This window comes from Oncorhynchus gorbuscha, unplaced genomic scaffold (genome assembly GCF_021184085.1).
Source record: "Oncorhynchus gorbuscha isolate QuinsamMale2020 ecotype Even-year unplaced genomic scaffold, OgorEven_v1.0 Un_scaffold_1302, whole genome shotgun sequence".
In the NCBI taxonomy this organism is placed as follows: Eukaryota; Metazoa; Chordata; class Actinopteri; order Salmoniformes; family Salmonidae; genus Oncorhynchus; species Oncorhynchus gorbuscha.
The window spans coordinates 90,901-113,907 of NW_025746119.1; the positions used below are offsets into that span (position 1 = coordinate 90,901).

Sequence of the window (23,007 nt, forward strand, 5' to 3'; positions counted from 1 at the left end):
TGGTGTATGGAACATCTAGGCTATTTTGCTTCTAGTCATATGTAGTTGACTCGGAAGCACAGTCCCTATGACTATCACCCCTGATATTGGAAATAGAGTGAAAACGAGAAGGAATGGAAAGATGAATGTCACTGTGATGATTCCCCTGAGGATGAGTACACTGCAGCAGTGATATTTTGGGGGTTCGTGAGGCGGACAGAGTTATCTTATGTAAGGAGTCTGAGCTGCTATTTAGCTGAGGTATACAATCTCTTCTCTCTCTCGCTCTCTCATGTGTGTGTGTGTGTGTGTGTGTTTCACATGCAGAGGGATTCTCAGTCTCTCTCTTTCACATGCAGAGATGTTCTATCATCTTAGAAGGCACTGCACTAGCTCTGACCCAGGATGAAAGTCTTGGATACGTTCGCACCCGACACAACACACTCAGACAGAGATTCCTACTCTATTTTCACCTTGAAATGTTGAAGACCACACTAGCTCTACACTAGCCTAGCCTTGACCCGGGACCAACACACCACACATGTACGACACACACTGGTCACTCGGTGCCTTAGCTCTGCCTCCTACTCCATAACACAGTCAGAAGCCTTTGCCTTTAAGACTGTGCTTGGCTTCTCGTGGGAAGCCGCCCCTTTAAGAACTCACATCCTGTCTTGTGTCATCCCTTTAACATTGGAAGGTGTCTCGGTGTCAAACAACAGGAAGGGGCTTCCCCCCCACCCCCTCTCTAATGCTATGTGGCACATTTCTGTCTGCAGCTTGCCTGTCCTTATAATAGGACTGTGATTGGCATTTTAGCTGCTGGAGGAGGCCAGGAAAGGTCTATATAGACAAATGTTTTCACTAGAGCCTGGAGGAGACTAGGAGTGGTCTCTATAGACTAGTGTTTTCACTAGGGCCTGGAAGAGACTAGGAGTGGTCTCTATAGACTAGTGTTTTCACTAGAGCCTGGAGGAGACTAGGAGTGGTTCTCTATAGACTAGTGTTTTCAGTAGGGCCTGGAGGAGACTAGGAGTGGTCTCTATAGACTAGTGTTTTCAGTAGGGCTCTAGCTGCTAGTCAGTATGACTCACTCAGACACTAAATGGTTAAGACCTCCAACAGCAGAATCAGCTGGAGGAGACTAGGAGTGGTCTCTATAGACTAGTGTTTTCACTAGAGCCTGGAGGAGACTAGGAGTGGTCTCTATAGACTAGTGTTTTCACTAGGGCCTGGAAGAGACTAGGAGTGGTCTCTATAGACTAGTGTTTTCACTAGAGCCTGGAGGAGACTAGGAGTGGTCTCTATAGACTAGTGTTTTCACTAGGGCCTGGAGGAGACTAGGAGTGGTCTCTATAGACTAGTGTTTTCTCTAGGGCCTGGAGGAGACTAGGAGTGGTCTCTATAGACTAGTGTTTTCAGTAGGGCTCTAGCTGCTAGTCAGTATGACTCACTCAGACACTAAATGGTTAAGACCTCCAATAGCAGAATCAGCTGGAGGAGACTAGGAGTGGTCTCTATAGACTAGTGTTTTCACTAGGGCCTGGAGGAGACTAGGAGTGGTCTCTATAGACTAGTGTTTTCACTAGGGCCTGGAGGAGACTAGGAGTGGTCTCTATAGACTAGTGTTTTCAGTAGGGCTCTAGCTGCTAGTCAGTATGACTCACTCAGACACTGAATGGTTAAGACCTCCAACAGCAGAATCAGCTGGAGGAATGTTTCTATCCTAAGTTTTCAAACGTCAGAGAGGGAGTGAGATGGAGAAATGACAAGGAGGGATAGAAGGGGGGGGGGGGGGTAGAGGAGGAGAAGTTACAATAGCCTAGATTTTTGCCGTCTATGTTCTTAATGGACATGCTAACATACACTGAGTGGACGAAACATTAAGAACACCTCTTTCATTGACAGACTGACCAGGTGAATCCAGGTGAAAGCTATATGATCCCTTATTGATGTCACCTGTTAAATCTACTACAATCAATGTAGAAGATTTAAGTGCCTTTTAATAGGGCATGGTAGTAGGTACCAGGTGCACCGATTTGTCAAGAACTGCAATTCTGGCTGGGTTTTTCACGCTCAACAGTTTAAAAAAACAACAACATGTATTTCGCCAATTCCTCCTTTGGCCGGCTTTCCTTCCAGTTCTCTGCTGCCAATGACTGGAACGAATTGCAAAAATCACTGAAGCTGGAGACTCATATCTCCCTCACTAACTTTAAGCACCAGCTGTCAGAGCAGTTCACAGATCACTGTACCTGTAAATAGCCCATCTGTAAATAGCCCATCCAACTACCTCATCCCCATACTGTATTTATTTATTTGCTCCTTTGCACCCCAGTATTTCTACTTGCACATTCATCTTCTGCACATCTACCATTCCAGTGTTTAATTGCTATATTGTAATTATTTCGCCACTATGGCCTATTTATTGCCTTACCTCCCTTGTCTTACCTCATTTGCACTCACTGTATATATACTTTTCTATTGTGTTATTGACTGTATGTTTATTTCATGTGTAACTGTTGTTTGTGTCGCACTGCTTTGCTTTATCTTGGCCAGGTCTCAGTTGTAAATGGTGAGGTGCAACTCAATATTAGGAAGGTGTTCCTAATCTTTGGTATACGCAGTGTAGCCTATTCAAATATATATGTATGTGTGTGTGTGTGTGTGCGTGGGGGGGGGGTTGTACTCAGTGTATTGCCTACCTACTAGTAGTACCTCCTGTTTCACTCTGTTCCAAAACATTTCTCCCTACTGAACACTTCTCTGGTCTGTTTCACTCTGTTCCAAAACGTTTCTCCCTACTGAACACTTCTCTGGTCTGTTTCACTCTGTTCCAAAACATTTCTCCCTACTGAACACTTCTCTGGTCTGTTTCACTCTGTTCCAAAACGTTTCTCCCTACTGAACACTTCTCTGGTCTGTTTCACTCTGTTCCAAAACGTTTCTCCCTACTGAACACTCTACTGGTCTGCTTCTTTTGTTTCTGCTAAGGGTTAGGGTTCAGAGGCCAGTAGTGGAGACTGTGTGTGTTTGACACCACTGTCCTCCAGGCTCCTGGACGCCTCAGGAGGGGGCAGGATGTGATGTCACAGCGGCGCTCCCTTCTTCCTGTCCGGCGGTGTGTGTGAGAGAGGTGGAGGCTCCACCCAGACGAACAGGAGAGATGTTTGAGGTGAAACCCCGTGGCGTGGAGAAGAACGGCGGAAGCACAGAGACTGGTGAGTGAAGAGGAAGGGGGAGAAGAGTGGAGGAGATACTGAGGAGAGGGGTAAACAGGAGGAGAGGGGTAAACGGGAGGAGAGGGGTAAACAGGAGGAGAGGGGTAAACAGGAGGAGAGGGGTAAACAGGAGGAGAGGGGTAAACAGGAGGAGAGGGGTAAACAGGAGGAGAGGGGTAAACAGGAGGAGAGGGGGCAGTAGATACTAGATACTGAGGAGAGAGGTAAACAGGAGGAGAGGGGTAAACAGGAGGAGAGGGGTAAACAGGAGGAGAGGGGTAAACAGGAGGAGAGGGGGCAGTAGATACTGAGGAGAGAGGTAAACAGGAGGAGAGGGGTAAACAGGAGGAGAGGGGTAAACAGGAGGAGAGGGGTAAACAGGAGGAGAGGGGTAAACAGGAGGAGAGGGGTAAACAGGAGGAGAGGGGTAAACAGGAGGAGAGGGGTAAACAGGAGGAGAGGGGTAAACAGGAGGAGAGGGGTAAACAGGAGGAGAGGGGTAAACAGGAGGAGAGGGGTAAACAGGAGGAGAGGGGTAAACAGGAGGAGAGGGGGCAGTAGATACTGAGGAGAGAGGTAAACAGGAGGAGAGGGGTAAACAGGAGGAGAGGGGTAAACAGGAGGAGAGGGGGCAGTAGATACTGAGGAGAGAGGTAAACAGGAGGAGAGGGGTAAACAGGAGGAGAGGGGTAAACAGGAGGAGAGGGGTAAACAGGAGGAGAGGGGGCAGTAGATACTGAGGAGAGGGGTAAACAGGAGGAGAGGGGTAAACAGGAGGAGAGGGGTAAACAGGAGGAGAGGGGTAAACAGGAGGAGAGGGGGCAGTAGATACTGAGGAGAGAGGTAAACAGGAGGAGAGGGGTAAACAGGAGGGAGGGGTAAACAGGAGGAGGGGTAAACAGGAGGAGAGGGGTAAACAGGAGGAGAGGGGTAAACAGGAGGAGAGGGGTAAACAGGAGGAGAGGGGTAAACAGGAGGAGAGGGGGCAGTAGATACTGAGGAGAGAGGTAAACAGGAGGAGAGGGGTAAACAGGAGGAGAGGGGTAAACAGGAGGAGAGGGGGCAGTAGATACTGAGGAGAGAGGTAAACAGGAGGAGAGGGGTAAACAGGAGGAGAGGGGTAAACAGGAGGAGAGGGGTAAACAGGAGGAGAGGGGTAAACAGGAGGAGAGGGGTAAACAGGAGGAGAGGGGGGGTAAACAGGAGGAGAGGGGTAAACAGGAGGAGAGGGGTAAACAGGAGGAGAGGGGTAAACAGGAGGAGAGGGGTAAGGGGGCAGGAGGAGAGGAGAGGGGTAAACAGGAGGAGAGGGGTAAACAGGAGGAGAGGGGTAAACAGGAGGAGAGGGGTAAACAGGAGGAGAGGGGTAAACAGGAGGAGAGGGGGCAGTAGATACTGAGGAGAGAGGTAAACAGGAGGAGAGGGGTAAACAGGAGGAGAGGGGTAAACAGGAGGAGAGGGGTAAACAGGAGGAGAGGGGTAAACAGGAGGAGAGGGGTAAACAGGAGGAGAGGGGTGAACAGGAGGAGAGGGGTAAACAGGAGGAGAGGGGTAAACAGGAGGAGAGGGGTAAACGGGAGGAGAGGGGGCAGTAGATACTGAGGAGAGAGGTAAATGGGAGGAGAGGGGGCAGTAGATACTGAGGAGAGAGGTAAATGGGAGGAGAGGGGGCAGTAGATACTGAGGAGAGAGAGATGAGAAAGGAGAGGAGAGAGGGCAGGAGACTGCAGGACAGGAGGGAGATGGAGAGCGGACAGGAGACTGCAGGACAGGAGAAGGGAGCCTTGCGTGCCTGACTGAGGAAAAACTGCAACCACACACCCTTCAAGGCTTGTTTGATGATGGTGTGTGTGCTATGTGTGTGTGTGTTCCTGTCTGTGTACACATTTGAGAGGACTCGAGTCTCCTGCTATAGTTAGCCCAGCCCACTAAACCACATAACCACTGAACCGGAAGACATTGTGTTATGCACCGCCAGAGCCACGGGAACACACACATTCATGATTCACACACACACACACACACACACACACACACACACACACACACACACACACACACACACACACACACACACACACACACACACACACACACACACACACACACACACACACACACACACACACACACACACACACACACTCCCTGCCATACATACACACACACTCCCTGCCATACATACACATTCATGACTCTCTCTCTCTCTCTCTCACACACACACTCATCCCTACTCTCAACCCAGCACTCAGTCTTCGCTCAGACGGATGGTGTCTAAGGCAGCATTACTGAAATCAGCTTCAGCAATGAGTTGGTTTCATCTATAGGGGGCGATGTGTCGATTCACCGTATTAGTATGGCGCCCCCTATTATCATCACGTGTACTGCACCCACTATTTTTATCATACTATTTTGTTGCATGAATGATGGCAATATTTGTTTCTCTCTTTGGATGCTTAACCCCCCCCCTCTATTCCCCAGATGACACCAGTAGCAGCAGTAAGCAGTGTGGTGGTGGGGGGTCGATGGGCTCCCAGGGGTCAGAGTCTCTGTACCTGTATGACAGCCAGGACTGGGTGATCTCTCCCATCTGCTCCCCTGAAGAGGAGCCCTGCCCCACCGCCATCTCCCCCATGCTGGCCGAGGAGACCTTCAGATACATGAGTGAGTCACCTCCGTGTGTGTCAGTGTGTGTCAGTGTGTGTCAGTGTGTGTCCGTGTGTGTCAGTGTGTGTCCCCGTGTGTCCCCGTGTGTGTCAGTGTGTCCCCGTGTGTGTCAGTGTGTCCCCGTGTGTGTCTGTGTGTCCCCGTGTGTGTCTGTGTGTGTCAGTGTGTGTTTGTTAAGGCTGGGAGGTATACGTACACCAGGTTATTTGGAAATACCCACGGGATGGTTTTCATATACCGTCAATACCGTTGAAACTATTTATTTGAAGTTTTTCAATTCATTTTAATATGTTGTAGCAAATGTAGGTAAATACCTGCAGTCAACTGGTGCAATATGTTAGGAGATACAGAACATTCCCTTCTTCATTTCACCTGTCACGTTATTTAAAAAGCTTACCGTAGTTCCCCAGAACAGCAGCCAGTCAGGTTTTGGTTGTAAAGAGGACAACGGGACAAAGCTGGTGAGTCCATAGTGTTGTGCGATGCTCATGAGGTGATGAAGTTAGTTGTGTGCAATTCACTACTAAATGTTTGCCATCAGATATCTTGTAACTGTCTAAGATGTGCTTTACTCTCCAGCTGGGTATTTGGTTACTTGTTAGTTAGCTGAGTAAGTGTCTGAATTAATAAGGAGACGGGCTGTTGGCTTTCTGACATGTTTGAGAAGTCAGAGCTCTAGAGAAGGGCTTTCTCAATGAGAATGTTGCTGTGGAAAGTGAGCCTTGAAGAAATCATTTAGATGGTGGGCGTGCGTGTCGCTGGGCGTGCGTGTCGCTGGGCGTGCGTGTCGCTGGGCGTGCGTGTCGCTGGGCGTGCGTGTCGCTGGGCGTGCGTGTCGCTGGGCGTGTGAGTGCAGAACATGTTGATGTCTCCTAGGTCATAGAGCTGCAGGGTTCAGTTAGTCAGTGCGTGCATGTTAGTCAAATTTTGCAGCAGAGTCCCTATGTGTGTGGATGCACTCATAACTTTGCAGCAGAGTCTCTCTGTGTGTGGATGCACTCATAACTTTGCAGCAGAGTCTCTCTGTGTGTGGATGCACTCATAACTTTGCAGCAGAGTCTCTATGTGTGTGGATGCACTCATAACTTTGCAGCAGAGTCTCTCTGTGTGTGGATGCACTCATAACTTTGCAGCAGAGTCTCTGTGTGTGTGGATGCATTCATAACTTTGCAGCAGAGTCTCTATGTGTGTGGATGCACTCATAACTTTGCAGCAGAGTCCCTATGTGTGTGGATGCACTCATAACTTTGCAGCAGAGTCTCTATGTGTGTGGATGCACTCATAACTTTGCAGCAGAGTCTCTCTGTGTGTGGATGCACTCATAACTTTGCAGCAGAGTCTCTATGTGTGTGGATGCACTCATAACTTTGCAGCAGAGTCTCTATGTGTGTGGATGCACTCATAACTTTGCAGCAGAGTCTCTCTGTGTGTGGATGCACTCATAACTTTGCAGCAGAGTCTCTCTGTGTGTGGATGCACTCATAACTTTGCAGCAGAGTCTCTATGTGTGTGGATGCATTCATAACTTTGCAGCAGAGTGTCTATGTGTGTGGATGCACTCATAACTTTGCAGCAGAGTGTCTATGTGTGTGGATGCACTCATAACTTTGCAGCAGAGTCTCTATATGTGCGGATGCACTCATAACTTTGCAGCAGAGTCTCTATATGTGTGGATGCACTCATAACTTTGCAGCAGAGTCTCTATATGTGTGGATGCACTCATAACTTTGCAGCAGAGTCTCTATATGTGTGGATGCACTCATAACTTTGCAGCAGAGTCTCTATATGTGTGGATGCACTCATAACTTTGCAGCAGAGTCTCTATATGTGTGGATGCACTCATAACTTTGCAGCAGAGTCTCTATATGTGTGGATGCACTCATAACTTTGCAGCAGAGTCTCTATATGTGTGGATGCACTCATAACTTTGCAGCAGAGTCTCTCTGTGTGGATGCACTCATAACTTTGCAGCAGAGTCTCTATATGTGTGGATGCACTCATAACTTTGCAGCAGAGTCCCTATGTGTGTGGATGCACTCATAACTTTGCAGCAGAGTCCCTATGTGTGGATGCACTCATAACTTTGCAGCAGAGTCTCTATATGTGTGGATGCACTCATAACTTTGCAGCAGAGTGTGTGAGTCGTCGCAGGCAGGAAATAATGTGTCCATGTAACTGTTTACATTGAAACGTGTGGTATGTGGTTACAAGTAGACAGTCTTGCAGTTAACAGTACATCACTACTTATTCTGGAACCCAGGCTGATCTGCTCCATACTGCAGTGATGTCATCTTCAGGTGCCAGTCAGTCTGGCAGTAGCAGAGAGCTGGCACAGTACTCTCTCTGGTTGTCATGTAATACACTCAGATCACATATCACCTTTGTCTTTGGGTAATCAGTGAAGGGCATTGAACAACAGCAACGCTGTTATTGCGGATGTTATGGACTCTGAAAGAAGAGGAATTGTGTGTGGTTGTGCGTTGACGATGTGTGTGTGTGTGCTTTGACGGTGCTTGGGTGTGTTGACGGTGCTTGGGTGTGTTGACGGTGCTTGGGTGTGTTGACGGTGCTTGGGTGTGTTGACGGTGCATGGGTGTGTTGACGGTGCGTGGGTGTGTGGACGGTGTGTGTTGGCATTGGCATGTACTATATGTATGCAATGCATCCTACTGGGACAGTAAAGGGGTACAGTAAGATTTAGGGGGTCAGACAGTTTCTCTTGGCACAGCCAACAAAGTGTTCTGCCTGGAGGGTTGTTCAGTGGGGCGTTAAGCTCCTGTTCAGATAAGGGACAGTGGGACACTTGCTCCACTTCTCTCCGAGGGTAAATGAAGACCGCCATGCAGACATCAAATCAAATGTATTTATATAGCCCTTCGTACATCAGCTGATATCTCAACGTGCTGTACAGAAACCAAATCAAATGTATTTATATAGCCCTTCTTACATCAGCTGATATCTCAAAGTGCTGTACAGAAACCCAGCCTAAAACCCCAAACATCAAGCGATGCAGGTGTAGAAGCACGGGGGCTAGGAAAAACACCCTAGAAAGGCCAAAACCTAGGAAGAAACCTAGAGAGGAACCAGGCTATGAGGGGTGGCCAGTCCTCTTCTGGCTGTGCCGGGTGGAGATTATAATAGAACGTGGCCAAGATGTTCAAATGTTCATAAATGACCAGCATGGTCCAATAATAATAATCACAGTAGTTGTCGAGGGTGCAACAAGTCAGCACCTCAGGAGTAAATGTCAGTTAGCTTTTCATAGCCGATCATTAAGAGTATCTCTACCACTCCTGCTGTCTCTAGAGAGTTGAAAACAGCAGTTATTAGACCCCGGGGCAGCCAGACAGAAATGGCAGGTCATATTTTAATGAGTCTCAATCCGGCGCCCCTTATCCCCACTGAATGGTAACCTCCAGAGAGGAAGTGGGTGTGGATTGGAATGGAGTGAAGGCATGTGTATAGAGAGATAAGGGGGAGTGTTAGGATGGGAGGGATGAGGATAGATCTAATGTCAAGATTTAACAACTGTTGCTGTAAAACAGTTATGCCTAAAATGTTATGGATTCATTTATAGAGGAAGACTTAAGTTGATAGTTAGACTGTCTTTCCGTATTCTGTGTCTAGCATCACCTGGATGTTCCTAACTATCAGTCTTGATTGTTTTGATATAGACTAGGCCTAGTTAGCTTTTACAAGGCAGCATGATCAAGTGAAGTTACGTTAGTTGGCATCCATCCAACGTCTTCTGTCACTTAGAAACCCAGCGACTAGAACTGGCCGTGTTCGGACTCTGGCCTTGTCCTACTACTTACTTAAACTGCATACGGTGTATTAATCATACTACTTACTATTTAGCATGTACTGTTCAGTAAGCAGTATGTGGTAAATCCACAGCCCGATCCCGCTGGTTCCCAGAGTAGCTAGCCCGCTACAAGATCATTACCGGACTCCATCTTCATCAACCATCTCCCTGGTCATCTCCTCTGATCAAGCCATCCCCTGTCCCTCTCAGACTTGGCCTCTATTGGTTGACCTAGCCAACCAGCTAGGCTACTCATGAGATTGTTTGTTTGATTATGAAAAGCGCAATAAAAATGTCAGCACTTATTATTATACCAAATATGGTTTACTTAGTTTAGTAATGCAGAAAGCTCTGGCGAAGTGATACCTGCTCACTGCTCTTGCTAGTTTCTTTCAACTTATTGTTACCGTGCACCTGCAACAAGAGAGCTCCGATGTGCAAGTGCACTTTTCAATGTTGTAAGTAAACATTTACCGGTCTAGCTAGCTAGACCTATTCAGACTGTAACCGTTTAGGTAGAAACTAATGCATAGCATGCACTTTACAAGCAGTTTAACACAGATAAACCGACGTGACAAATCAGGAGACCGAGAAGTGTTGGGACCAGCACTGCTGTGGAAAAGTGTAGGCTACCGTGTTACTAAGGTTCACTATAGCTAGTGACAATGATTAGTGAGGTGGCAAGAGAGCGAACTACGGCCTCGTGACTTACTTTTTTTGCGGCATTTCTCCTGCGGTGTTCACTGAATGAAATGCCTGGTATTGTCATCAGACCCTGTAACAAGTTTGAACACAAGTCCTGATTTTTACAACTAATAGCTAGCTAGAGTAATGATATGACATTGTCGCAAGTAACCCCGATGCCAACGTTACTGTTGAACAGTTATAACTTCTAGTGCTACTGAATCACGTAAGTAGCGACATGAAGTGCGGTGGCATGCTGCAGGTATGTTGTAACGGTACGTCGAAATGGTGTTGAAGGAATTGAATTCCTCTGTTTTAATTCCCAATTCAAATTAAACACTCTGTCAATTCATAAGAATTTGTAAGAACCTTATTTTATAGGAATGGACAGAGGCCGGTCTTAAAAGTCAAGTAACAGCCTTTATTCAAAAGAGTACTGCCACAATACAGGTTACCACAGGTTATAAACTGAAAATGACGTCATTAGTTCTAACACTACCCCGTGCCATCTCCGTTCCAGTACCAAGGCTGTGTCTCAAGCATTCCCACATCCGTCTCCCTACCAATTTAATATAATTTACCAGTCAAGGTTTTCTTGTGTAGATAAGCATTCTAGCCAGTCTGATTCATTTGTACCAAGGAACAGACCGTCATTGTTACTAAACTCTTGACCACATTCACACATTATTTTCAGTACTGGGATCAGATAAGAAAATTCATACATATACAGTAACATTTAGTGTTCTGATTAGTACATATACAGTAACATAATAGTATTCTGATTAGTACATATACAGTAACATAATAGTATTCTGATTAGTACATATACAGTAACATTTAGTGTTCTGATTAGTACATATACAGTAACATAATAGTGTTCTGATTAGTACATATACAGTAACATAATAGTATTCTGATTAGTACATATACAGTAACATAATAGTATTCTGATTAGTACATATACAGTAACATAATAGTATTCTGATTAGTACATATACAGTAACATAATAGTATTCTGATTAGTACATATACAGTAACATAATAGTATTCTGATTAGTACATATACAGTAACATAATAGTATTCTGATTAGTACATATACAGTAACATAATAGTATTCTGATTAGTACATATACAGTAACATAATAGTATTCTGATTAGTACAGATAAAAATTCCCTTAAACAAATGATCATGATAATTTTAAGGAGAACAAAAACTACCTACATTTGGACTCCACTGCAGAAGCTGAGCTATTCGCCATCTTCTAGGTTGTTTTGTTGTTTACTTGAAGAGATTTAAGTATAAAAACTAAGGCATTGGCTGCGAAATTCCTGTAAAGTGTGCAGCGAATTCTACCAGATGAAAAGCCGAAATCACTATAACATTCTGGCATACTTTATTTGATCAAATTCACATACTATAAAACGGAATATTTTCGCATACTGAGAACGCATCATGCGCAATTGAGTTGTTTCCTGCTATTCGTTGATTAAGGTAGCGCATACCATGTCTAATTGATCAGCTGTTGTCCTAGTCTAAATGAGTATGACTTCCGGGCATTTAAAGTATACTAGATTTCCGAAATCTCACACTATCACACCACTCTGAAGACTGGCCTAGATCTGTGGTCCTAATCTCCCACGCTTTCTCATTCCCCTCTACTGCATATCTTTTGAATATGAATCTGAAAATAGATTATGAATAAATAATAAACCATTATGATTTTGAATTAAGAAATTACTCTGTAATATGGTATGTTTTTTCAAAGCTAAAGACAACCAGTTTTGATGACCCCCTACCCTTGAACTCTAGACAGGAAGTGTTTCTGAAACAGAAACCATAGCCAGAGAGGAAGAGGTGAAGCGAGAGGGTCCAATCCCGTGAATCTGTCCATGCGGGTTACGGTGATAAGCAGACCGCCAGCCTTCCCACCTTTGGGACGACTCCAATTGTTAGGGCGGAGACCATCTCATCATAATATACAGTGTCTTTGCCTTAGCAGAGAGATCGTCTCAGTCATTTTATTGCAGACAAAGGTTCAACCATGTTTGTCAGACCGTTAATAAGTCACTCATTGGTCATTGCTTTCTCAGACGCTGTGTGGGTTTACGGTGGCTTGCGAAAGTATTCACCACCCCTTGGCATTTGTTCTATTTTGTTGCCTTACAACCTGGAATTAAAGTAGTTTTTTTGGTGTGGTGTGGGGGGGGTGTATCATTTGATTTACACAACATGTCTACCACTTTGAAGATGCAAAATATATTTTCTTGTGAAACAAACAAAAAAACAGAGTAGTTATGCACTCAAGTTTTCACCCCCTCAAAGTCAATACTTTGTAGAGCCACCTTTTGCAGCAATTACAGCTGCAAGTCTCTTGGGGTATGTCTCTATAAACTTGGCATATCTAGCCACTTTGATGTTGCCCATTATTCAAGGCAAAACTGCTCCAGCTCCTTCAAGTTGGATGGGTTCCGCTGGTATACAGCACTCTTTAAGTCATACCACAGATTCTCAATTGGATTGAGGTCTGGGCTTTGACTAGGCCATTCCAAGACATTTAAATGTTTCCCCTTAAACCACTTGCTTTAGCACTATGCTTTGGGTCATTGTCCTGCTGGAAGGTGAACCTCCATCCCAGTCTCAACTCTCTGGAAGACTGAAACAGGTTTCCCTCAAGAATTTTCCTGTATTTAGCGCCATCCTTCATTTCTGACCAGTTTCCCAGTCCCTGTCGATGGAAAAACATCCCAGGGATGGTGTTCTCGGGGTGATGGGATGGCCAAAAAGCTCAATTTGAGTGTCATCTGACCAGGGTACCTTCTTCCATAGGTTTGGGGAGTCTCCCAATTGCCTGTTGGCGAACACCAAATGTGTTAACTTATTTTTTTCTTTAAGCAATGGCTTTTTTTCTGGCCACTCTTCTGTAAAGCCCAGCTCTGTGGGGTGTACGGCTTAAAGTGGTCCTACGGACAGATGCTCCAATCTCCGCAGTGGAGCTTTGCAGCTTCTTCAGGGTTATCTTTGCTCTCTTTGTTGCCTCTGTAATTAATGCCCTCCTTGCCTGGCCTGTGAGTTTTGGTGGCCGGCCCTCTCTTGGCAGGTTTGTTGTGGTGCCATATTCTTTCCATTTTTTTTAAATAATGGATGTAATGGTGCTCCGTGGGATGTATAAGGTTTCAGATATTTTTTTATAACCCAACCCTGATCTGTACTTCTCCACAACTTTGTCCCTGACCTGTGGAGAGCTCCTTGGTCTTCATGGTGCCCCTTGCTTGGTGGTGCCCCTTGGTTAGTGGTGCCCCTTGGTTAGTGGTGCCCCTTGGTTAGTGGTGCCCCTTGGTTAGTGGTGCCCCTTGGTTAGTGGTGTGGCAGACTGGGGCCTTTTTTAATTTTATTTTTAGCGTTGGACTAGTAACCGAAAGGTTGAGAAGAAAAAAAATACTTGTTTTTCAACCATTCCACACATTTCTTGTTAACAAAATATAGTTTTGGCAAGTCGGTTAGGACATCTACTTGTGCATGACCCAAGTAATTTTTGCAACGATTGTTTATAGAGGTTTTTTTCACTTAAAATTCACTGTGTCACAATTCCAGTGTGCCAGAAGTTTACATACACTAATTTGACTGTGCCTTTAAACGGCTTGGAAAATTCCAGGAAATTATGTCATGGCTTTAGAAGCTTCTGATAGGCTAATTGACATCATTTGAGTCAATTGGAGGTTTACCTGTGGATGTATTTCAAGGCCTACCTTCGAACTCAGTGCCTCTTTGCTTGACATCATGGGAAAATCAAAAGAAATCAGCCAAGACCTCAGAAGAAGAATTGTAGACCTCCACAAGTCTGGTTCATCCTTGGGAGCAATTTCCAAATGCCTGAAGGTCCCACGTTCATCTGTACAAACAATAATAAGCAAGTACAAACACCATGGGACCACACAGCCGCCATAATGCTCAGGAAGGAGACGCGTTCTGTCTCCCAGAGATGAACATACTTTGGTGGGAAAATGTTGTTAAACACCTGTCCAGGTGTTGTGAAATGAGTTTGTGATTGCATGACAGACCACCTGGAACGTGCCCCATTATTATCAACACTTTACCATTGGATGTGTTCGTCTAATTGTTATTTGCTCCATCAGATTGTCAGCTGTTGCCTTATTGGACACCAATTCAGTCAGTGTGATTGACAGGAGAGATGACCAATGGGGCTGAGTTTGGACCCTCCTCATTATCACAGGGGTTCAAGTATGGATGTAGTTTCTCAGTGAAGGTACAACCAGTGAAAGAGTAGATATGAGACATGTTTTCTACATCATAAAAGGAGATCTGACCCTCCTTGTAATCCACAAACACCCCCACCTTCTGGGGTTTCTGACTCAGGAAGAGGGGGATAGGAGGTGTGTCCTTGATCTCATACTTATTCTCACCCTTCATATACAGAGCCCAGAGTCCACCCTCAGGGCTTTTAACTGTTGGGCCCTTCCTGATGATGGACTCTCTGGCCACGCCTACCTGCCACTCAATCTTCCCTCTCACCTGAACCTCAAAGTAGAATCTCCCTGAGGAGAAGCACTCCTTTCCCAGAACCGATAGATAAATATCAAACCGCTTTGGGAGGTCAGGGAGAATCTGCCCTTTGTCTCCATGACTCACTTGTTTGTTGTTCTCAGACACAATGAGATTGGGATGTGCTGTATCAGGATCCAGAGTCACATCCACTGACCACTGCCGTAACCTCCTCAGCTCATCATTACACCACTTCTCCATCTCATTATGAAGCATCTCCTCCAGCTGAGACAGAACTTTCCTCACAGTTCCTACATGCAGATCCCTGTGAACACTGATCTCAGACCAGTCCTTGATTGGGGATGGGGAGTTCTGGTGGAGGTGGTCCAGCTCAGTGCCTCTCCTCCGCAGCTCAGTGATTTCCTGCTCCAGTTCTTCAATGAGCCCTTCAGCCTGCCTCTCAGCTGCTTTCTGCTTCTCCTCAACCTCCTCAATAACCTCACCCTGTCTTCTCTCAATGGAGCGCACCAGAGCAGTGAAGACCTCCACACTTCCTGCTATCTCTCTCTCTGCATCTCTCTGGCTGAGCTCTACTGAGAGTTTGATCTCCTTAACCTTCAGCAGTCGCTCCAGGATCATCTGCTGCACTTGTGCTACTTCTCCAGGCTTGGAAGAGGACTCCTCTCTGTCTGTGACCTTCATCCTCTTAAAATGATCTGCAACATCTCTGAGTGTTGTGTTGGTGTTTAGGTCAGGTCTTCTATTGAATGTGTCCTTACACAGTGGACACTGGCACAGGACAGTGGTGTTCCAGTATTCACTGATACAGGCCTTGCAGAAGTTGTGTCCACATGGAATAGAGACTGGCTCAGTGAACACATCCAGACAGACAGAGCACAGGAACTGCTCTTCAGACAGAACATTGCTGGAGGTGGACATTTCTGAAACCTAATAGAAGACCACAGAGTTAGAAATGTAGCTGTCTTCATTTTAGAGTTTTACTGCCCCCTGCTGTACTGGAGTGTCTGTTCAGGAACATGATTTATTGGTTGATCCCTTCCACTGGCTTGGATGGAATCCTGTGATCCGTCCCTAACCCAGAACAAGTCCCACCCACTAGACTACTTTAAAAGGCTGCATGTCATCGCACTTTTTGTCTCTGAGTTAACAATCTTGTTTTCCCCATTCTATCTGTGGAGCAACCAGTTCTATAAAATGAAGGTTAAACAAGAGTGTATATAGCTCCACTAAAATAATATTGATTCAGTGTTCCACAGACATCATGCTTTTTACCCAGAGTACTGTAGATAGAGAAACGATATCCAGGAGATGGATCATTTGTTCTACCTTTGTATATTATGGAGCACATGCCCTAAATGTCTTTACCTTTGGAGAAGTGACTTTCAACGTACTTGTAACATTGTCAATTCTCACATTTTTACCTGATTGTTTTACAAAGATCAAAGAAAGAACTGCTGAGAAACACAAAGTAATGTGATTTTTGAGTAAAATGATCACCAGTGTACATATTAATCTCTTTCTCTACTTACCTGAGTGTTTTTTCTCTTTGTCTTGAGAGAAGGTTGACTGTGCATCTGTGTGTAGAGTGATGTGGAGCAGGAGAGTTATGCAGTTTCACTTTAGATTAATGTTATCACTCAACTCCTCCCTGTTCTGCACACAACTTACAGTCAATAACGGACTACAAAACAAAAACCAGCCCAGTCACGGACACCAATGTCTTGCTCCCAGACAAACTAAACAACTTCTTTGCTCGCTTTGAGGACAATACAGTGCTACTGACACGGCCCGCTACAAAAACCTGCGGGCTCTCCTTCACCGCAACCAACGTGAGTAAAACATTTAAACGTGTTAACCCTCGCCAGGCTGCAGGCCCAGACGGCATCCCCAGCCAGCGTACACATCCTCGGCATACACATCACGGACAAACTGAAATGGTCCACCCACACAGACAGCATGGTGAAGAAGGCGCAACTTCAGGAGGCTGAAGAAATTAGCTTGTCACCAAAAGCACTCACAAACTTTTACAGATGCACAAACGAGAGCATCCTGTCGGGCTGTATCACCTCCTGGTACGGCAACTGCTCCGCCCACAACCATAAAGCTCTCCAGAGGGTAGTGAGGTCTGCACAACGCATCACCGGGGGCAAACTACCTGCCCTCCAGGACACCTACACCACCCGATGTCACAGGAAGGCCAAAAAGATCATCAAGGACAACAACCACCCGAGCCACTGCCTGTTCACCCCGCTATCATCCAGAAGGCGAGGTCAGTACAGGTGCATCAAAGCTGGGACCGAGAGACTGAAAAACAGCTTCTATCTCAAGGCCATCAGACTGTTAAGCAGCCACCACTAACATTGAGTGGCTGCTGCCAACATACTGACCCAATCTCTAGCCACTTTAATAATTGGATGTAATACATGTATCACTAGTCACTTAACAATGCCACTTTATGTCATATTTACATACCCTACATTACTCATCTCATATGTATATACTGTACTCTATACCATCTACTGCATCTTGCCTATGCTGCGCGGCCATCGCTCATCCATATATTTATATGTACATATTCTTATTAATTCTTTTACACTTGTGTGTATAAGGTAGTTTACTTGTTAGATATTACTGCACGGTCAGAACCAGAAGCACAAGCATTTCGCTACTCACATTAACATCTGCTAACCATGTGTATGTGACCAATAACATCTGCTAACCATGTGTATGTGACCAATAACATCTGCTAACCATGTGTATGTGACCAATAACATCTGCTAACCATGTGTATGTGACCAATAACATCTGCTAACCATGTGTATGTGACCAATAACATCTGCTAACCATGTGTATGTGACCAATAACATCTGCTAACCATGTGTATGTGACCAATAAAATTTGATTTGACTTAACTGTTTCACATTCTCTGTGCTTGGTTTAGTTTATTTGTCCATTTTAAAGTTGTACAGGTAAATGAGAACTAGCTGTGTGTGTGCACGTTTGGTGTGTGCGTGCACGTTTGGTGTGTGCGTGCACGTTTGGTGTGTGCGTACACGTTTGGTGTGTGCGTGCACGTTTGGTGTGTGCGTGCGTGTTTTCGAGTCGTGTATAATTGTATCAGAGTCCAGTGAAGGTGTTAGTTCCTTCTTGTGTCTCAAATGACACCAGGGCCTGTGTGTGTTTTTAACCCTGGTGTCTGGAGGGGGAGGGAGGGGCCACATCTAGAGGTCAGTGTGGGCCTCAGAAGCCACTGCTGCAGTCATCCCTCTCTTCCACTGTGCTCTGGGAAGCTTAACCTTCTACCTCCAACAGGATGCTAATCTCCTTTTTTACTAAACATTTAGCTGTATGTTATTATTTTATTGAACCAAACAAACATATTTATTATGTTTATTTGACAGGGTTCATGTACGATTAAAAGATACATTGCACAATAAATTCGATGCATCCTGCTAAATGTATCTAATTCAGTACAACCTACTCCCAAATGAACCCGAACAAGATCCCAACACTGAATGAGAAAAATAAATGGGAACGAAGTCAGACTAACTTTAACAATATTCTACTGTAGATCAGATTTCAAGCATTATCCTCTGATTTTAACACCAAAACCATATCAAACATCATTGTCTAAACAGGCCGCAAAGAAGTCATGCTGCACAAATGACCCAAATGACCCAATCATTGAACACCACGTTAGATACATTGCAGTCATGCTTCAGATTATAATATTATATTGATGTGGTTTCTGACATGTTGTTAAACACCTGTCCAGGTGTTGTGAAATTAGTTTGTGATTGCATGGCAGACCCTCTGGAACGTGCCCCATTATTATCAACACTCTTTACAATTGGATGTGTTCGTCTAATTGTTATTTGCTCCATCAGATTGTCATCTGTTGCCTTATTGGACATCAATTCAGTCAGTGTGATTGACAGGAGAGATGACCAATGGGGCTGAGTTTGGACCCTCTTCATTATCACAGGGGTTCAAGTATGGATATAGTTTCTCAGTGAAGGTACAACCAGTGAAAGAGTAGATATGAGACATGTTTTCTACATCATAAAAGGAGATCTGACCCTCCTTGTAATCCACAAACACCCCCACCTTCTGGGGTTTCTGACTCAGGAAGAGGGGGATAGGGGGTGTGTCCTTGGCTATATACTTATTCCTATTCATATACAGAGCCCAGAGTCCACCCTCAGGGCTTACAGCCGTTGGGCCCTTCCTGATGATGGACTCTCTGGCCACTCCTACCTGCCATTCAATCTTCCCTCTCACCTGAACCTCAAAGTAGAATCTCCCTGAGGAGAAGCCCTCCTTTCCCAGGACCGATAGATAACATTCAAACCTCTCTGGGAGGTCAGGGAGAATCTGCCGTACGTCTCCATAGCTCACTTGTTTCCTGTCCTCCGACACAATGAGCTTGCAGTGTGCTGTATCAGGATCCAGAGTCACATCCACTGACCACTGCCGTAACCTCCTCAGCTCAGGATCCTGTCGCTCCTGGATCATCTGCTGCACTTGTGCTACTTCTCCAGGCTTGGAAGAGGACTCCTCTCTGTCGGTGACCTTCATCCTCTTAAAATGATCTGCAACATCTCTGAGTGTTGTGTTGGTGTTTAGGTCAGGTCTTCTGTTGAATGTGTCCTTACACAGTGGACACTGGCACAGGACAGTGGTGTTCCAGTATTCACTGATACAGGCCTTGCAGAAGTTGTGTCCACATGGAATAGAGACTGGCTCAGTGAACACATCCAGACAGACAGAGCACAGGAACTGCTCTTCAGACAGAACATTGCTGGAGGTGGACATTTCTGAAACCTAATAGAAGACCACAGAGTTAGAAATGTAGCTGTCTTCATTTTAGAGTTTTACTGCCCCCTGCTGTACTGGAGTGTCTGTTCAGGAACATGATTTATTGGTTGATCCCTTCCACTGGCTTGGATGGAATCCTGTGATCCCTCCCTAACCCAGAACAAGTCCCACCCACTAGACTACTTTAAAAGGATGCATGTCATCACACTTTTTGTCTCTGAGTTAACAATCTTGTTTTCCCCATTCTATCTGTGGAGCAACCAGTTCTATAAAATGAAGGTTAAACAAGAGTGTATATAGCTCCACTAAAATAATATTGATTCAGTGTTCCACAGACATCATGCTTTTTACCCAGAGTACTGTAGATAGAGAAACGATATCCAGGAGATGGATCATTTGTTCTACCTTTGTATATTATGGAGCACATGCCCTAAATGTCTTTACCTTTGGAGAAGTGACTTTCAACGTACTTGTAACATTGTCAATTCTCACATTTTTACCTGATTGTTTTACAAAGATCAAAGAAAGAACTGCTGAGAAACACAAAGTAATGTGATTTTTGAGTAAAATGATCACCAGTGTACATATTAATCTCTTTCTCTACTTACCTGAGTGTTTTTTCTCTTTGTCTTGAGAGAAGGTTGACTGTGCATCTGTGTGTAGAGTGATGTGGAGCAGGAGAGTTATGCAGTTTCACTTTAGATTAATGTTATCACTCAACTCCTCCCTGTTCTGCACACAACTTACAGTCAATAACGGACTACAAAACAAAAACCAGCCCAGTCACGGACACCAATGTCTTGCTCCCAGACAAACTAAACAACTTCTTTGCTCGCTTTGAGGACAATACAGTGCTACTGACACGGCCCGCTACAAAAACCTGCGGGCTCTCCTTCACCGCAACCAACGTGAGTAAAACATTTAAACGTGTTAACCCTCGCCAGGCTGCAGGCCCAGACGGCATCCCCAGCCAGCGTACACATCCTCGGCATACACATCACGGACAAACTGAAATGGTCCACCCACACAGACAGCATGGTGAAGAAGGCGCAACTTCAGGAGGCTGAAGAAATTAGCTTGTCACCAAAAGCACTCACAAACTTTTACAGATGCACAAACGAGAGCATCCTGTCGGGCTGTATCACCTCCTGGTACGGCAACTGCTCCACCCACAACCATAAAGCTCTCCAGAGGGTAGTGAGGTCTGCACAACGCATCACCGGGGGCAAACTACCTGCCCTCCAGGACACCTACACCACCCGATGTCACAGGAAGGCCAAAAAGATCATCAAGGACAACAACCACCCGAGCCACTGCCTGTTCACCCCGCTATCATCCAGAAGGCGAGGTCAGTACAGGTGCATCAAAGCTGGGACCGAGAGACTGAAAAACAGCTTCTATCTCAAGGCCATCAGACTGTTAAGCAGCCACCACTAACATTGAGTGGCTGCTGCCAACATACTGACCCAATCTCTAGCCACTTTAATAATTGGATGTAATACATGTATCACTAGTCACTTAACAATGCCACTTTATGTCATATTTACATACCCTACATTACTCATCTCATATGTATATACTGTACTCTATACCATCTACTGCATCTTGCCTATGCTGCGCGGCCATCGCTCATCCATATATTTATATGTACATATTCTTATTAATTCTTTTACACTTGTGTGTATAAGGTAGTTTACTTGTTAGATATTACTGCACGGTCAGAACCAGAAGCACAAGCATTTCGCTACTCACATTAACATCTGCTAACCATGTGTATGTGACCAATAACATCTGCTAACCATGTGTATGTGACCAATAACATCTGCTAACCATGTGTATGTGACCAATAACATCTGCTAACCATGTGTATGTGACCAATAACATCTGCTAACCATGTGTATGTGACCAATAACATCTGCTAACCATGTGTATGTGACCAATAACATCTGCTAACCATGTGTATGTGACCAATAAAATTTGATTTGACTTAACTGTTTCACATTCTCTGTGCTTGGTTTAGTTTATTTGTCCATTTTAAAGTTGTACAGGTAAATGAGAACTAGCTGTGTGTGTGCACGTTTGGTGTGTGCGTGCACGTTTGGTGTGTGCGTGCACGTTTGGTGTGTGCGTACACGTTTGGTGTGTGCGTGCACGTTTGGTGTGTGCGTGCGTGTTTTCGAGTCGTGTATAATTGTATCAGAGTCCAGTGAAGGTGTTAGTTCCTTCTTCTGTCTCAAATGACACCAGGGCCTGTGTGTGTTTTTAACCCTGGTGTCTGGAGGGGGAGGGAGGGGCCACATCTAGAGGTCAGTGTGGGCCTCAGAAGCCACTGCTGCAGTCATCCCTCTCTTCCACTGTGCTCTGGGAAGCTTAACCTTCTACCTCCAACAGGAGGTAAACCATATCAAACATCATGGTCTAAACAGGCCGCAAAGAAGTCATGCTGCACAAATGACCCAATCATGAGATACATTGCAGTCATGCTTCATATTATAATATCTTATTGATGTGGTTTCTGACATGATGTTAAACACCTGTCCAGGTGTTGTGAAATTTGGTTTGTGACTCCTTGGCAGACCCTCTGGAACGTGCCCCATTATTAACAACACTCTTTACAATTGGATGTGTTACTCTAATTGTTATTTGCTCCATCAGATTGTCATCTGTTGCCTTATTGGACACCAATTCAGTCAGTGTGATTGACAGGAGAGATGACCAATGGGGCTGAGTTTGGACCTCCTCATTATCACAGGGGTTCAAGTATGGATATAGCTTCTCAGTGAAGGTACAACCAGTGAAAGAGTAGATATGAGACATGTTTTCTACATCATAAAAGGAGATCTGACCCTCCTTGTAATCCACAAACACCCCCACCTTCTGGGGTTTCTGACTCAGGAAGAGGTGCATATGGGGTGTGTCCTTGGCTATATACTTATTCCTATTCATATACAGAGCCCAGAGTCCACCCTCAGGGCTTACAGCCGTTGGGCCCTTCCTGATGATGGACTCTCTGGCCACGCCTACCTGCCACTCAATCTTCCCTCTCACCTGAACCTCAAACAATAAACAATAACTAATAATGCTGCATATGGTTAAAATCTCACCTTCCTGGTAAATATTGTTTTAGTTGCTGAGGTGTAGTCACTCACTTTGAGGACACAAGCTCAAGTACATAGTAGAAAAATGATGCTAACATTTGATTTTTTAAAAATTGAACCTTTATTTAACTTGGCAAGTCAATTAAGATCAAATTATTTTGGACTCCCGATCACAGCCGGTTGTGATACAGCCCGGAATTGACTCAGGGTCT

The 23,007-nt window shown here is 45.1% G+C and overlaps 3 protein-coding genes across 3 annotated transcripts in view; 1 reads left to right on the top strand and 2 right to left on the bottom strand.

The window, feature by feature from the left end:
- The window catches only part of trak2 (trafficking protein, kinesin binding 2), a 49,096-nt gene that overhangs the window by 3,273 nt on the left and 22,816 nt on the right, over positions 1 to 23,007 (top strand). Inside the window, 2 exon segments of the mRNA XM_046337162.1 lie at positions 2,974 to 3,200; positions 5,682 to 5,864. Coding sequence (XP_046193118.1) covers positions 3,146 to 3,200; positions 5,682 to 5,864 — 238 coding nt within the window. The 5' untranslated portion in view covers positions 2,974 to 3,145.
- Positions 14,229 to 16,687, bottom strand: LOC124022120 (E3 ubiquitin-protein ligase TRIM21-like). The gene is made up of 2 exons (XM_046337164.1): positions 16,409 to 16,687; positions 14,229 to 15,806 (listed from the first exon to the last, which is right to left on the bottom strand). Exons 1-2 carry the CDS (start codon positions 16,451 to 16,453, stop codon positions 14,523 to 14,525), a joined length of 1,329 nt encoding a protein of 442 aa, XP_046193120.1. The 5' UTR covers positions 16,454 to 16,687; the 3' UTR covers positions 14,229 to 14,522.
- LOC124022122 (nuclear factor 7, ovary-like) lies at positions 18,112 to 20,584 on the bottom strand. Its single transcript, XM_046337168.1, has 2 exons — positions 20,306 to 20,584; positions 18,112 to 19,703 (listed from the first exon to the last, which is right to left on the bottom strand). Exons 1-2 carry the CDS (start codon positions 20,348 to 20,350, stop codon positions 18,798 to 18,800), a joined length of 951 nt encoding a protein of 316 aa, XP_046193124.1. The 5' UTR covers positions 20,351 to 20,584; the 3' UTR covers positions 18,112 to 18,797.